General features: G+C 46.1%; 2 protein-coding genes across 6 annotated transcripts in view; one reads left to right on the forward strand and one right to left on the reverse strand.

Moving 5' to 3' along the window:
- The window catches only part of Nhsl2 (NHS like 2), a 262,855-nt gene that overhangs the window by 19,738 nt on the left and 225,825 nt on the right, over positions 1–17,292 (reverse strand). For 2 of the 5 annotated variants that reach the window (XM_060375332.1, XM_060375329.1), the window contains exon 1: positions 1,927–3,023. The exons of the other annotated variants lie outside the window; for them this stretch is intronic. The gene's annotated coding sequence lies outside the window, so the exon portion shown is untranslated. Of the gene's footprint in view, positions 1–1,926; positions 3,024–17,292 lie in introns of those variants that run through there. 5 annotated transcript variants of the gene reach the window in all.
- Rtl5 (retrotransposon Gag like 5) lies at positions 2,537–4,690 on the forward strand. Its single transcript, XM_021660141.2, is given in 12 exon segments — positions 2,537–2,635; positions 2,637–2,827; positions 2,829–3,035; positions 3,037–3,074; positions 3,077–3,291; positions 3,293–3,563; positions 3,566–3,663; positions 3,666–3,734; positions 3,737–3,976; positions 3,978–4,040; positions 4,042–4,113; positions 4,115–4,690. Coding segments are annotated over 12 exon segments (1,725 nt in total). The 3' UTR covers positions 4,277–4,690.

The raw sequence follows: 17,292 nt of genomic DNA on the forward strand, positions 1-17,292 counted from the left end.
GGAGACACTCTAGGGGGTCTCAGCCTAGTGCCAGGCTTGGGGGTACCACAAGCCAGATTCTGCCCTAAGCTGCCCAGTCTGACTTCAATTGTTTCTTTGAGCTATTTTCTGACTACTGGATTCAGAAATGGAAAAAAAAGGTTTGGTGCCTGGGATCCTGAGTGCAGAGGAAGAAAGAAAGCCAGTAAATCCAAGCTGTGCTGTTTTGGGGACCATGCCCTTTCTTAGTGGTCCCCACCTTAAGCACTCAACCAGGAGCCAAAACTCAGGATGTAGAAAGCCTTTGCTAAACATTTCATTCTCTGAGGCTCTGCATCTCTTCAGGTGTTCTGCAGTGTTATCAAAGAACACTGTGCATGAAGCAAGAAGAGATCCACACTAAGAAATCCAGTCTGGAACTATCTTGGATTGCAAAAACTTCAAGTTTTCTTTGACATAAAGTTTTGCACATAGCCCAGGCTGACTTCAGAACTCAAGATACTTCTGCCTCAGTCTCTTGAGTGCTAGGATTACAGGCTTGTGCCACCATACCTGTCTGCAAGGACTCATACTTGATGTTTTCTAGGTCTGGTTCCACTGTGGATGGAGTCAGGTCTAGGGAAGCTAAAAGTGAGGAAACTGAAGGTGAGGGCATAGAAGACAGCAAAGTTCATGAATAACAATGAGGAAATAAGTATGTGTAAGATTTGAATGCGGTTGACCAAAAGCAAAGGCTTGGATGAAATACAGAATGTGACAGCTCAGAACAAATCTCAGGGGTCTGTGTGTATTTGAACAGACTTCGAATCTGGTACTGGGGCTTGCTCTCAGGGCTGATTCTCTGTTATAATGCCCCTTCTCTGGGCTCAGAATCCCTCTTCTTCAGTCTCAGGGCAGACGCCTGAAGAGCACTCCTTTCTTGGCTATGGCTCCTGGGCATGTCAGAAAAGGTTTTGTTTGTTTGTTTGTTTTGTTTTGTTTGTCTGGAAGTGGAATGTGCCTCTCTGAGTTTCTGTTTACTCGTCCTAATTCTGCTTGTGGTAATAGCACATTCACTCTTTTCCCCCCTTGTACGGTAGCTGGACACAGGGCTCATGCTTATCTCTCAGCATCTTGCTTTTCTAAGGTCATCACTACTGCCCTTTGCGGAGAGTCAGGGATTTGAGCTGCCTCCCAGTTGGGAGGCCCATCAGATGGCCTATTCTGCACTGGAGTTAATATTTGCTGGCATGGAGAAATAAGAACTGATAAGGCCTTTTGTACATTTAATATCCATTAGGCACCTCTTGGTCCAACCCTGTATCCAGTATTTCTGAAAATCTCGAGTAGTAAGAGAAACTCAAAGGTAATAAGAAATGGCCTTTTTTAAAAATGTGTGTGGTGCTGGACATAGAATTTTGGGCACCTGTCACCACTGAGCTACCCCTACAGCTTGGGGATGTGATTTCTATGGAGAAGCTCATTGTGGCTGGGAGGTTATGATAAGAGCAGAGTGTGAGGAGTCCAGGTTAGGAGATGCTACAGATATCCCCTTTGTTTTCTGGTGCCAGAATCCCAAGCACGGGTGATAGGACAATAGGATGGCTGGAGGGAATGTGGGTCCCCATGGAGGGAGTCTCCCACTCCCTTCTCTGTGAACTGCTAGACCCACTGCCCCACCTTAGCCTGTATCCTTTCCCCCTTTATGGACTACTGGATGAAAAAGGGAGGGAGAGTGCAATAGCGCTGGAAACAGAGTCTTAGTTAGCATCATCAGTCTGGAAGGTGAAAAGAGAGATGGTTTGGAACTGCTCTCTTTCTTTTCTCTTTCTCTCTCTCTCTCTCTCTCTCTCTCTCTTTCTTTCTTTCTTTCTTCTTTCTTCCTTCCTTCCTCGCTGCTCAGGGTTTCTTCTTTGCCTCCCTCCTGCTGCACAGCCGCCTCTAGGCAGCCCCACTCCCTTGCAGTACCTTGCAACAGGCTCTGGAGATTAAGCTGCGCCTCGCGAAGTAGTTCCTCTACACTCGGTGGCCTGCCCGAGGAGAGGAACACATTCACTGGCTGTCGCCATGACGACCTCGAATGGGCAGCCGCTGTCGCATTTTCCCGACCCGAGTTAGCTGCAGCTAGGGAAGGAGAGAGTGAGTGAGAGCGCAGCCACGGGAGCCAGTGGGCTCCCTAAGTTCCCGAAGGCCAGCCCCTGCGGGGGGCCGTGAATGGCTGCCTTTAAAGGGCGAGGGATTGCTGCCCGCAACATTTTTCCTCGACAGATCCTTCCCTCCTACTCTGTCTGTGTCTGTCCGCATAACCATTGCCGGCATCTCGCCAGTGTCCTGTGCCTGCTGGCTCCAGGACCCGCCTGTAGGTCCCGTGCTGCCGTCCTCTCCAACCCCTGCCACGAGGTAACAGTCCCGGACGGAACCCCTGCCTGTGTACTCCTGGCTCACTTGTGCCCAGTCTCCCTGTTGCTGCACTTGGCTCTCTCCTCACGCCCACCTACCCATTTCTGCCTCCTTCTGCAGTCTCCGTAAGTCCCTACCCGCAACTGCCAGACATTCAAAGCCCCGGGAACTAGTCAAGATGTCAGAAGCGGCAGGAAATCTTAATAGCCTCCGCTTGGCAAATGTGGCCCCGAGAGAGGAGTTAAATGCCCTTCGAAGAGAGAATGCCCATCTAGGCCCTGCAGCTCGGAAGAGCCTTGGCCGAGGTTAATTCCTTGCGAGGCAATGTCTCGAGCTACATCCACTGGCCGGTGCCCATAGTGCTGGTCCGTGCAGAGGACAACTTTGAGTTCCTACTCCATGAGACAGGTCCCACTCCAGAGGTACCTTTCCTGTGCTGGCCTCCTCCACTCACAGATCCCGAGTATGTCTTTGATTAATGTGGTCCAGGACTATGCCAACTCCGACGGGTCCACTGACCCTCCTCTGTCACCCAGCCTGTCCCAGCCGGAGCTGCACTCACCAACGTCAAAGTTGCCACTCTTAGAGGCCCTTCCGCCACCACTGGAGAGGCCAGACATAGAACCCTTTTCAGGCAACCCAATCTACCTGGCTGAATTTCTGATGCAGCTAGAGACTCATAGCCGATCATGAAGATCACTTCCCTGGAGGTGCGAATGGGTGGCCTTTGTGATTTCCTTTTTCACAGGGGAAGGGAGAGACTGGGCTAGCTCAGTCACCCAGGAAGGAAGCTCCTTGGATGTCAACTTCCCGTGCTTCCTGGATGAAATCCATAAGGAATTCTCTGGCCCCATCCCCTCAAGCGGCCCCATCCCCTCATGCGTGGCTAAAAAGGCCATCCTCAAGCTCAAGCAGGGAGACTGTACCCTGGGCAGCTAGCTATGCAGATGCTTTTCAGTTCTTGGCTCAGTTTGTGTCTTGGGATGACTGTCGCCTCCAAAACCAATTCCTCAAAGGCTTGTCAGAAGTTTTCCGAAAGGAAATCTTATGGTCAACTGCAATGGCAGACCTGGATGAGCTGATCCTTGAGTGTATGGCAATAGAAAGGAAAGTGCAAGTCCCCAAGGCAATCTCACTCCCTGGAGTTCAAAATAGCTTCTGCTCTTTTGTTCTAATTCCTAATAAGGATGAACATGAAGGAGTAGAGTGTACAGTGAGAATGAGGATGAGGGTGAAGAGGCAGGCAGGCACAGGCTTTATCTTAAGGACCCGAGGAAGTGCATGATGGCTTTCTCACAGGAGATGGGGGTGGGGGGAGGGAAGAGGAGGAGATGAGGAAAGAGGAAGAAGGGATGGAGGATGAGAAAGATGATGATGGGATTAGGATGAAGAGGAGCATGAGGAAGAGGAGGAAGAAGAGGGAGATGAAAAAAATGAGTATGGTGATGAAAATAAGTATGAGGAGGAAGATGAGACTGAGGTTAGGATCTTGGAACCAGGACAGGAGGGAGGAAGGGAGGAGACCCAGCATGAGCATGTGTATGTGCATGACCACATATGTGTGCTTGCTGCCCACCATCATAGCCTACATGGAGAGCTGACAGAGATGGTCGAGCCTGTCCTTTGCTGACACTTCAACCCAGCCCATTAGCTCTGCGATAGGCTATCCCCATGCTGAGAATTAACCTGGGTGTATCACCTTCCATAGTACATTGTAGCAGAGGGAGGAACCAGAATCGAGTCTCACTTCTGGAGGAGCCTCCCAGGTACCAATCCTCATGTCTACAGCTCACCAGCACGGATCCGCCATGCAGGTCGCTTAAGGCAACACCAAATACGAAGATGTCCCTCGGTGTTATGCTGCCTGACTCCTAGACAGGGGGGCCACCGTGCTACTCAAGGCCGAACTCGAGTGTGAATGCTGGGATGATTTGGCCACAGGGAACACGCCCTTCTACTGCATCCCTTGCCCTTGCTATTGCCGCTGTATGTGCCCCCTCTATTGACCAGTCCTTGAGAAAGCTCCAGACTGGAAGAACCTTTTCAAAGAAGGACCCACAGGATCACAGACTGTTTTGAAACCACAACCAGAGAGTGAAATGTGCCAACCAAGGCCATTTAGGAAAGGAGAGGGCAGTACTCACAGCCCTCCTGCCATGGACTCTGCTCAATCCTCAGATTAGTTGGATAGCAATTGTCTGGGCCTATTCTTATAAATGCACTGGTCACCTCTATCTTCTCCTTCAGTTGTCCCCAATCTTTGCCTCTCCTGTTTTTCTTTGCCCTGTGTTCTACAGTTTTACCCTGACTGGTTCAAGAGGACTTCATGTACTGCCCCACTGATCTGCCCCCATCAGCGGTCTAAAGGACAGGCTACTTTAAACTACTGAGGCCACTGAGGCCACTGACTAGACAATGAACAGGGTGATGTGAAGAAATACACACTAGCCATACTTCCAGCGGAAGGGCTGGAAGGGGGAACTTGCACCTAGTGCAGTGAGAGCGTGCAAAACCACATGTGCAATGGACAGCTTGACTGAGAGTTATTCTCTTCAGCTGATGGTGGTAAACAGACTTCACTTTCAGCACTGTGGTTTACCTTCCCTTGGACTCTTGCACCAGCATCCATGAACAGGCTTTGGCCATTTTCCCCTAAAATATTGCTATTGGGGGCAGAGGGAGGCAGGGGTGGCAGCAGTTTGATGTCCTAAAGAGTGAATCTTGCTTTAAGGCCCTTTCCCCAGCTAGGCTTTGGGATGCAGGCCCAGCTAGAGGCCTCTGAGGATACTGTTCTCAGAGTTGTGGGGGTGGTCTTGCTGCTCTGCTCTTTAAGTCCCGCTGACTCGAAGGTGCTGTCTGTGCTGAAAGGAGAAAACAGGGCTTGCTCTCCAGAGACTGTACTTATAGCAGCGCTGCTGCCCAACACCTCCACGGCTCTCACAGGAAGGGTCAATCCCTCCCAGTCCTGTTGTCGAACCTCAGTTAGCCAATGTGGCTTAATGGGTGACTGACTACCTCCTACACATTCCAGGGACTTTTTGGGTACAAAATCGGGTGCCCCCCTAGAAAGAGGCCTGCTGTTCATCTTGAGTTTTGCGGTTTCTGCAGTGGAAACAATACGTGTTATAGCAGTCCTGACCACAAAATGGAAGCCCAATTCATTGCTGGCCTGACTTGTCTGTGGATACCGAATTTGTTGTGCAGTGCCTTGCAGCTGCACAAAGTGCAGCCCACGTGTCTATGGTCAGCAGGAAGAAAAAATTGGAATCTCTTCCTCACTGGAGTATGAAGATGAGGACCCAGGCCTTGAATTTGAACCTGAGACCAGAAGAAGAAACCCAAGGAAGAGGAGTCCTAGACAAAAACAGTCCTCAGGCTGGTTTAGGGTGAGATCTCTATTCATCAGCAAGAGATAAGGGGCTTTTCTTACTTATCACTTTTGTTTCTTAGCCTGAAGATCAGCGGACTAGGGTTCCTCTAACCTTGTAAAAGCGTTTGCCCCAAAGAGAAGAGTTAACATTTAGTCCCTACGGAAAATCTGAGAAGCGGAGGACATCTCAAGGACAGAAGAGGTCCCTTGCAAACCTTCAGGATCTTGCCCCACAGAAGCAGCATCAGCTTATTTCTCTCGTGTCATCCCGCCGGAGGGTCAGCAGCAGGCCCGAAAATGGCCGTCATCTGTGTGGTACAGTCGTTTCACTGTCCTGAGTTGTTAGATATTCCAGTTGTTTGGTTTGCCCCTATCCAGCAGAGCAAGACTAAAGAAACTGTGTGAAGACCCTGTTTTGTGTCTGTTTTTCAGCTGGTTTCCTCAGGCAGGAGCTCCACAAGGGAGACGCTATTCTCCAAAGCTACGGACCCTGTCTGCTGAGGTCAGCATGCTGGTCGTGCTGCCTGTGTGCCAAAAGCAGGCGGCATGTACCTCCAATTCCAAAACCCCCCTTGGCACAGGCTTTGCTTGGCCCCATGGTGGTTCTTACTCTGAACACTTTGTAGCCCCAGCCAGGGGGAGAGCGCAGATGAGCAGTAAACTAGTTTGTGGGCCTCTGGAGCCAGAGGGGACTTGAACTTGAACTTGAACCTTTTTCCCTGCTTTCCCAGATCGTTAACATTTGTTCTGATGTGACAACTGTAGGAGTGGGTCTCCTCCGGTTGAGGGCTTGGGAAATGGGGAGGATGCATGCAGGGTAGGAGGCTAGCTCAAGGACACCAAAAGGCTCCCGAGAAACAAATGTGTTACTGTTATTACTATTACTGTTGTATTACTATGTTGTGGAGATAAATTGTTCTGTATGCTAAAGCTTTCTCTCCTCAATAAAACAAAACAAAACCATAAAGGGGCGTGTAAAGATTGCATCTGTCTGTGTTACTGAATATAGATGGGGGCCTGTGGTCCTTACTTCTCAGGCACCTTAGCTGATCTGTGCTAGCCTGAAGCCGTGGCATCCTTGAGGAAAAGAAGGTCCAGCAACTACAAGCAGTACTGGAAGGAAGGAGTAAAGGCAGGCAGGGTGGAGAGGGAGGGCCCTTCCACTTCCACTAGATGGTGCCATGGGACTCCAGTGAACTAACTGGAACCAAATTCCCAGAGCAGGCCAAGTAGGGCCAACAAGACCTCCCTGCTTCTTTCTCATGGACCGTGGAGCCAGAAAAAAATCTTGCCCTCCTCCCCCGATTCTAGGACTCGCTCAGCTTTCTCAGACATGGGTTAAAACATTTTCCCCCGTTGAATCCCTACTACTTTTGAGTGCTGGGCTAGTCACCGAGGTTCTACCATTATCCTTCATCCTGATAAGTACCCTGGGCAGCAGGTTATTAGTCTCACCTCTTCAAGGTTAGGATACAGGCTTAGAAGCCACTGCCTTATAGGTGACAGTGAGTAGCTTCTTTACAATCCTGGACTTGTTGGTATGCATCTCCCAGACCAGCTCCCTGACGCTTTTGGTCTTACTTTCTAACAAGGTAGGCCTGTCTCCTGATTCTGCCCTGCTCTGCCTCCTCCCCAGATTCCAGGGGAGAAATAGTCCTAGTTACAGAAGAATGTTAGTCTTGACCCCTTGAGAAAAAGAAAAGGAAGAAAGCCATTTCACCAAGCATTTCATTACTACAACCTAGGCAGGCAATGTTGTCTCTTTTTAGAACTGAGGAACCCAAGTATCAGGAATCTTAGGTCTGATGGGGGGCTCTGGATCAAGTAGCTGTATCTTGGAGGCCTTGGGGGGACCAGACAGGTGGTAGTTCTGCAGAGAAACCCAGGATCAAGGCTGTTCCATTGGTAATGCTGAGTACGTGACTCGTTGTCCGTTCTGGGGAAGGAAGGAGCTATACAGGCTGTGAGCTGAACAGTGAGGACAAGGACTTCTTTTAGGGATTTAGGGGGTCAGACAGGATGCCCATTAGCCCTGAGATTTCTCATGATCTTGCAGGCAAAAGCAATTGGATCAGTTTGTGTAAAGACTAATAAGAGCAGGTGAAGGACAGGAGGAAAAAGGGTCAACTGTGTGCCAGCCCTGTGGGCTTGCAGACCTGTCATCAACCCATCCTCTCTTCGGCCACACCTTCTTTGCTTGTCTAGTCATTGTTTAATGCACAGAAGCAGTTCATGGCATGGGACACAACAGAATATCAGCAGCAGTTTGGTCCATAATTGAAAAAGCAGGTATATAAATAAGCCTCTGGTGGGAGAGCTAGGGGTAGCTGCTAAGGATACCTCTAGATGTCAAGAAGGTTAGGGGACTAGAGGATGCCTGTGTTGAAATTGAAAGTGAAATCAGGGTTTAGAAAAAGAAAACAACCCCTTATGCCTCACAAAAGCCTGAGCGTGAGAGATATGGCTTGAAGAAGTAGGCAGGGTGTAGAAAGACACCACTGCTTTGCTGGGTTGCCACCCAAAGATAGACAGCCCCCACCTGGGATCCTGGGCACCCAACATAAGATTACACCCCACAGCAGCCTTTTTGCATGCCAAGAATAAGGAAATGCCAGACTAGCAGAATGGAAGGAGGAGTAGAAGGATGAAAAGGATCACAAGGGTTCCCCAAACCCTCTAACCAAGAGATGGAGGAAGACAGAGAGGATTCTGCTGCCTATGCTACTGGCTTGACTGTCCCTTTGCTTACTCCTTCTGTCCTTTAAACGATCTTTAAGGGAAGAAACTGAGATCCAAAACTTCACACAACTGGCTCCAGGTCACCCCAACAGTGTGACATGGAGAACCTGTGCTCTTAATCTCTACCTATACCACCCGCTGAATCAGTATCTGTGATTCCTATTGCTGAAAAGCTTCCTAGGCAATTCTAATGCCAGTCTAGCTGTGGAGACTGAGTAGCTCAGATGACATTTATTGGCCAGTTTCCTCCAAGGCTTCCCATAAAGCTTCCAAAGCAAGCACCAGGCTAGAGACATGGTTCTAATATATAGCACAAAGTTGAGAAATAAATGGAACAATGATTCCTCAGCATATACCATGGCCTGGGATGAGCTGACCCCTCCCTGGCACCTGCCTCAGATTCTAAGCAGGAAAGTCCATAGGGTGGGTGTGGACATTTATCTTGGAGAAGTTGGACCCACTGATGTGAAGCCTGTGCCCTTCGTGGCCAAAACTGGTTTATGGGGTTCAGGAAGGGGGTAGTGTGGGCTCCCCCTGGGGGATAAGCACCTAAGGAATGAGGTGAGACTACCCCTATAGAAGGAACTCCAGTCAGCAGGTCCTGCATCTTGCCCAGACTAGGGAAAGCTCAGCAGGCCATCTCTCCCCAGGGACCCTGGGCAGAAACACAAAGCCCGGAGCTCAAGTTGCCTTGGTAACAGTGGATCTACTTGGAAGTAAACAGTTTCTTAAAGGCTTAAGGGGGTGGATATTTCCTTTGACAGTGAACAGGCCCTGACCTGTTCCCCGCACCCCCTTCCCTTCCTGCCTGCCACATACTAAACAGGGGCCCCTTACCGCAGCAGCCCTCCTAATGGGGGATGGGAGAAGGGTGTGGACTGCATCACGGGGCCCTGGCTGTTACTATGAGAAAGGTGAAAATGGAATGTGTGAAGTGCTGGCCATGGCTTAGGGGAAGGGCTTATCTCACAGGACCCACACACAGCTGAAACAAGGAGGCTCAGTTCCCCTGCAATTCCTCTCTCTCTTTCCACTTCACAGTACATAAATGAAACCTGGCTGGGATATGGAATAAGCCAGACAATCTAACCAGTCCAAATTCTCCATTCCTTCACTTCAGCCTCTCATTATCTCTCCCCTAGACTATTACTGTGCTTCCTTGCTGCTCTCACGAACCTCTAATATCTGCTCCTACTAATCAAAGCACTTCCTATGTATCTGAGGTGGTGTTTCAGTGTGTGTGTGTGTGTGTGTGTGTGTATGCGTGCATGTGTGCATGGACACACTTGCTGCTCTGAACTTACAAACCTCATCCTCAGTATCTCTCCTGGAAAAGAAGACTCCTGGGCCAGAGTCTGCCATTCACACCCACTCATCTGCCCAGCCACATTGCTTCCTTCTAGTCTGCCCTATCTCTAGACACGTTGAATCACTTTTTTACACACCACGCCCTTTTATGCTTCTGGGCCTTTGAACACCTCACTTTTTTGTCTCAAAAATGCAAACATTCAGGATGCAATGACACAGCCCTACAATCTTAGGTGGGAAGCCGAGGCTGGGGGATTGTTTGAGCCCAAGAGTTCAAGACCAACCTGCACACTATAATGAGAACGTTCTGAAGAGGGAGGGTAGGAAAGGAAGGAGGAGAGGGAAAGGGGGAAAGGATAGGAGTCACAAACATTCTTGGCTCCATTCCAGTGGCAATCTGCTTAGCTCCAAGGTTACTTACTTTATGAAACCACCTCTGCTCCCAAACAGCCAAGAGTTCCTTCTTGCCCTGTACTCCTGGCCTCATTGAACCTTGAGGCTGCAGCTCCACTTATGAGGAACAAGAGTGTTCTGGGTTGCAACATGAGTTCATTGCTTACAGGGTCTGTGCAGCGTGAGAACATGGCCTTTCTCCACGGAGTGTGGGTGCTGCATTTGTAGTAGCCATTGTAAGGAGGACTGGCCCCTTAGACCTGGCTGGTGTTGTGCACGTGAGGCTGGGAGGTCCCCCCCAAAAAAACTAGAGGGGAGACAATAGGAATTGTAATCATCTAAGCAGGGGAAGGGATATTCTAATAACAGACTCATGCTCCTCCCTTCTGCTAGCCGACTTCTGAAACAATGGAACCCAAAGAATTGAAAATTTCCCAGGAATCCCATGCTGGAGGAATGGAAAGGCTGAAGCCTTGATGTCAGCCAGCAGAGGAACTCGACTCTCAGGAAGATTCCTGACAACTCCTCAGACCAACTTGAAGGGCAGACCAGTGCCTGGACTATAATGGGTCAGTGATTAACCCCCACATCTGTAGCCCCAAACACGGACTTGGGAGTCAGTGAGCCTCTTTATTCGTTCCTCTTCTCCATGTGGCCACACTGAAAACCACTTTTATCTGGTTTTCATTATTACTTCTCTCTTTAATTGGTATCCTGGGGACAGAAGGCAAAACCTAATTCACACTGCCAGGGAGTTAGTTACTCCCTCATTCTTAGCTGAGCTTATTGGCAATGTCCAGCATCAACCTGAGGGCGGTGACCTCCTCTCACTCGGTTGTGAAAAGTGACCTCCACCGGGCTTAAAGTTTACACATATTTTCCCTTCAACTCAGTTTCTGCCATTCTTGTGATTCATGCCCTTGAGTTGATCACTGTGTTTCTCTATGTTTTACTTTCCTTTTTCTAAAAAATGGAGGAAAATGGAACATATTAATGACCTTTTTGACATGAACCAGCAACAATGCTAATAGCCAATACCTAGTTAGCTAGACTGATCATAAGTTAATCTCAAATGCTTTACATTTACTAATCATGACACCATTCCTATGAATTGAAAGAACTGAAAATTTCCCAGGAATCCCATGCTGGCAGAATGGAAAAGCTGAAGCCTTGATGTCAGCCAGTGGTAGTGCTAGCAGTCCTGCCTTGATAGATTAAGACACTCGGCCCAGAGGTGAAGCTGGCCAATGTCATAACACTACGATGTCAGACAAGCAAAGTTTTGTGGCTCAGAAATGAAACGCAAGAGGCCTAGGAATTGTTAAAGTTCTTACCCGATGCAGGGCGTGGTTGCCATACCCTGCCCTCCACCGAGGGGTGGAGCTTCTCTCCCAGAGGCCCTTCACTATATAACCAGACATTTTGGTTCCTTGTCCTTTTTTCTGCCCTTTCTCTTCCTTTCCCTTCCTCCTGTCCTCATTCTCCCTCTCACCCTGCCAGCTCTCCCCTTCCCCCTCCCTCGATGCTTCAATAAAACCTGTCCCTTTTGTACTTTTATTCTAGCTTGGATTGGAGATAACCCATCAGGCATAGTGACAGACACTGAGGCAGATGGATAGCAAATTCCAGGCCAGATTTGGCTACCTAGTAAGACCCTGTCTCAAGAAAAACAAAACAGTGACACACAACCAGGACCCAGGCATAGTGGCTCATGCCTTTAAGCCAAGTACCTGGTAAAATGAGGCAGGAGGCTTCCAGTTTAAAGACAGCCTTGGCTACATACTGAGACCCTGCCTCTCATCTCATCAAACAGACAAAAACACACAAAAAACAAAATAAACCTAGGCTCAAGGAACAAAAGCAGTCTAAGCAGTCTAAGATCTCAGGCAGGGTCTTAATCTTTGGCAAGTCATATGTGGACTCCTTTGTCAGTTTGGAAAACCTAGCTCCTTTCTCAAAATTACATATTTTGAGGTACGTTCTTCCTGCCTTACATGCATAAAATAAAATACGTAGCATGACAAAGAAGATCAATCATATGAGACTGTCTTTTTTTTAAATCATTTTATGGTCCCTTTCTATCATTAATAACAGATTAAATCACAAGGCTTAATGGCAAGTCTAGACATTAGAGTTTGGTGATTTCTGAGATGTAACAACTGTAACACGATATGAAAATAGTTGTGATTTCTCTTGATGAGAAAAATCCCAATATGGCTAATATTATTGTGATTTGTTGCCTACATTCATACTTCAAGAAAGTGCTAAAATTCGTTCCTGGTTGGTGGAGAAAAAGATCAAATCATTTTTTTTTAACCCCAGTTCTCAGATCTACCAAGTTCTAGCTGTAGACCTGCTAGAGATCTATGGAGTTCTAATTAAGGATCCCTGCCAGAGGACATTAGTGAAAAGACAATGGCTGCCCTGTCAGCTGCGGGGACAAGCTTCAGAGCTTCAGGCTGGCAGAGGGACAAGTGTGTGGTTTCTCTCTTTCAAGAACTGTTTACAGAAATCTTGAAGTCTGGCAGCTCCCTCTTCCTCTCAGTCCTGAGTCAGCAGCAGGGGTGGGGCTGATGCTGTCAGAGTTGGTTTGGGTTTCTTGTTCGCCACACACCCATCCCAGAGAGTTGACTTTCTTTTCTCTTCATTTTCTCATTAAGGAAATGTTGGTGGGGGTTGCTCTGTTTTAAAATCAAGACCTACTTGCAAGAGAGACAGATATCTCCTTGGTCTGGAAATAATCTAGAAGTGGAGGTGTTATTGTCTCTAACACATTTTTCTGAACTAAATGCTCTACCACAGGACCTGGGTCAGGCTTGAGGCATGTAGAGAAAAGGGGAAAACTTAGCAGTTGGGTCAGTCCCCCTAGATCAACAATCAGAATCAGCCTTTGCCCTACATTTCAAATGCCTTGGCCTGCCTTCCTGAGTCTCTCATCTGTCACCTGAGTCCCTGCCAATCAGGACAGCCCAGTACTGGGCACTGTGACCAAGGAGACATATGGTGAGAATGGTAGGAGGCCTTTCTTGCCTCTGCTCCCATTCAGGACACAATACACACAGTGCTCAATAAGATCAAGACCCAGGGCTCTCCACAATGCTCTGCTTGAGAGGCCCTGTCAGTCAGAACCTGATGCTTTCCTTCGACTCTGTTCCATGCTCTCATACTTACTCAGAAATGAGCGACTTTGGCTGATGGCCATGTACTAAAAAGCTGCAGCTTAATCCCCACAGTGAGAGGTAGGACTTTAGCAGTCCTGTGCACCACAGTTACTTGTTACTAAGGACGCTGGTTCTGAATAAATCTGCCTCAGTTAGAACAAGGAGCAGAAGAGTATGCTTTGGGCCTCACGCTAAAAGCTACATATGCCAGGAGGAGGAGAACACTTACTTTCCTGCCTGTAAAGGTCATGCGTATAACATCCTTAGATGTCCAAACACAGGCAGAAGGAGGCCAAATGGGATTTCAAAATACTTTGGCTAGACTAACCAAGAATAAAAGACAGAAGGCTCTCAATGACTAAACCTCAGAAGTAAATGCGGGGACATTATAATTAACCTTATAGAAGCAAAACAACTAGAAAGGATGATACTGTAGACAATTATGGGTTCAAAAGACAACCCAAATAAAATGACTAAATTCCTAGAAAGACACAAACTGTCAAAAATGACTCAAGATGAGATGAGCAAGATGGCTTGGCAAATACAGTGTTTGCTCTGCAAACCTGATGACCTGAGTTCTCTCCCTGGAGACTATGGTAGAAGGAGTGAACTGACTCTAGAAAGTTGTTCTCTGACCTCCGCACATTGTGGTGGTTTAAATAAGAATGGCTCCCATTGGCTCATATATTGGAATGCTTAGTGACCGGGGAGTGGAACTGTTTGAAAGGATTAGGAGGTGTGATCCTATAGGAGGAAGGATGTCACTGGAGGTGGTCTTTGAGGTTTCAAAAGCCAGTAACAGGTCCAGGTCTAGTCTCTCTCTCTCTCTCTCTCTCTCTCTCTCTCTCTCTCTCTCTCTCTCTCTCCCTTTCTCTCTGTGGCTGCTTCTGGATCAGAGTGCAAAGCTCTCAGCTACTGCTCCAGAGCCATGCGTGCTGCTCCCTGCATTATAATGGACTAAACCTCTGAAAATGTAAGCAAGCCTCCAATTAAGCGCTCTCTTATAAGAGTTGTCTTAGTCATGGTGTCTCTACATAGCAGGAAGACACACATTGCTCTATGGAATGCTCATGCCTGCTCTCTCTCTCTCTCTCTCTCTCTCTCTCTCTCTCTCTCACACACACACACACACACACACACACACACTACTGATAACTAAAAAGAAAACTTTTCAAAGTGACAAAAAAAGTAATAGAAGCTTCAAATAATCTTATAACAACTAAAGAGACTAAACTACCTACAAAGGGAAGCCCAGAGGCCTGGGAAGATGACTTATCAGTAAAGAGCACTTGTTGGTCTTGTAGAGGTCCCGGGTCTGGTTACCAGCACCCATATGGCAGTTTAGGACCAGGGAATCTGACACCCTTTTCTGCCTTTCATGAACATTGCATGCATGTGGTGCACAGACTTGGATGCAGAAAAAAACATTTACACACATAAAATACAAATGATTAAATCTTTAAAAAATGAACAGAAAAATAAAATATAATATATATAATATATAATATATATATATATGTATGTATACACATAGTAGATATTTTTTAAAAGAAAAGACCAGAAACACATGGATTCATTGGTGAAGTTTACCAAATATTTAAAGAAAACTTAACACCAGTTCTTCATAAAATCATTCACAATATCGATACGAATGTAGCGGTTTTCAGTTCATTCCATTAAGCTAGTACCACTCTGGCACTAATACCAACAACAAACATCACAAGTACAGACCATTATTGCTTTTCAATAGAAGTGTAAAACATCGGTAATATATCAAAGTAATCATATACCACTACCAAGTAGAACTTATTCTAGGAATGCAAGATTGTCTTAACATCTGAAAATCAATGTAATGCCTCATATTTATATAATGAAAAACAAAACCATGACCAATATTAACACAAAAAATATTTGATATAAAAAATTCAATATCCTTTCACTTAAAAGCATGCAAACCAACTGAGACTAGATAAAAGGGATGTAAGAGAAACTCACAATAACATCACACTTAATGGTGTTGAAACACTGAAGACATTCACTCTAGGATCAAAAACAAGAGAAGGGCTCAGTAGGAGAGCTCCTGCCTGGCATATACAAGGTTCATTTGATATCTAATGCTGTACACTAATAAAAAAAGAAAACAATTCTATTTACAATATCATCATGGGAGAAAATAAAACAATGTGGGATAGAGAGATGATTTAATGGGTAAAAGCACTTCCCGATGACCCGACTTTCATGTTTACATGTGTTCGTATACATGAATCTGTGAGGAGATTTTTCATTCAAACCACCACACTCCAGTATAATGTTGAATAGAAGTAGTAAAGCGTAGACACCCTTCTCTTGTTTTTGATCCTAGAGTGAATGTCTTCAGTGTTTCAACACCATTAAGTAAAAAGCAGATGTGGTAGATGTGGCCAGGCCATGGTGGAGTATGCCTTTAATTCCTGCACTCAGAAGGCGGAGGCAGGCAGATCTCTATGAGTTCAAGGCCAGCCTGGTCTATACAGTGAATCCCAGGGAAGACAAGGATACATGAAAAAATTCTGTCCCAAAAAACCAAAAAATTTAAAAATAAATAAAAGCAGATGTGGTGGTGAGTATCTGTACTGTCAGTAATCCTCCTATGGAGACACAGGAGGCAGAGCCTGAAGAACCTGGGAATCTGTGAGCCAGCTATCCTGGAATTCACTGCTCAGCAACAGAAACAAGAGAAATACTACCTCAAAGAGGTGAAAGGAGAAAATGGACTCCCAAAAGTTGTCCTCTGAACTCCACATGTGTACCACAATACATATGTACCTACCTACCTACCTACATACCTCGCCCCTTTACACCATACATGGTAGGGGTTGAGGAGACAGAGAATCTGGGGAACCACTAGGCCCAGAATCTCTATGAGTTCAAGGCCAGCATGATCTACAGAGCAAGCTGCAGGCCAGTCAAGGATACATAGTGAGACCCTGTCCTAAAAACAAAATCCCAAAGAATTAAAATAAAAAGAGGGCTGAGAATAGTGCTCAGTGATAGAGCATTTCATCAGCATTTATGCAACCCTGTGTTCAATCCAAAGTACCAATACCTCCTCTCCAAAAAGTATAAAATACACAGGAAAACATTTAACAAAGGTAGTGCAAAATTTGTATATTGAAAGCTACAAAACATGAAAATGTTAACTATGAGAGTAAGCGGAAAGATATTTCATGTTTGTGGATCAGAATAGTTAATATCATTAAAATACTACCTATATTGGTATATAGATGCAACACAATTCTTATAATACTTTCAGTTTCTTTGTAGAAATTGACACAGGGACTGTGGAGTCTATATGAAAATTCAGGCAGCCCAAATTGATAAAACAGTCTTGAAAAACTACAAGCTTTTGATAATTAAGTTTTTAATCATCAAACTTAAAAATTTAAAGCAATGTAACAGAATCTAGACGCAAACCTCACTCATCTATAACCAGGTGACTTTTGACAAAGGTGTCAATCCATTCAAAAGGAAACAGTCTTTTTAACAAATGGTGTTGGGGCAACTGGTTAAATGAATGAAAAAAAATTGGAACTGGAATCTGTTCTTATGTGAACACAAAAGTAAACCCAAGTGTATCGAAGACCTTTAAATAGCAGCTAAAATTATAAAACTTGGGAAGTGTAGGAATAACTTTTTGAGACCCTGGATTAGATCATGGTTTCTTAGATATGACAATAAAAGAAAAATATAGGCAAACTGGACTTCATGTAAATTTAAAACATATTGTCACAAATAATTCCAGGCAGAAAGTGAAAAGCCATCCTTACAGAATGTGAGAGCATATTTGCAAGTCATTTATATGATAAGTGACTTGCATCTAAAATGTTTAAGCATCTCTTATAAATCAGTGAGATGAATAATCCAGATCAAAAATTGCCAAAGGATCTTAAAAGATATTTCTCTAATGATGATACACAAATAGCC

The sequence above is a fragment of the Meriones unguiculatus genome, chromosome X (assembly GCF_030254825.1).
Source record: "Meriones unguiculatus strain TT.TT164.6M chromosome X, Bangor_MerUng_6.1, whole genome shotgun sequence".
Classification (NCBI taxonomy): domain Eukaryota; kingdom Metazoa; phylum Chordata; class Mammalia; order Rodentia; family Muridae; genus Meriones; species Meriones unguiculatus.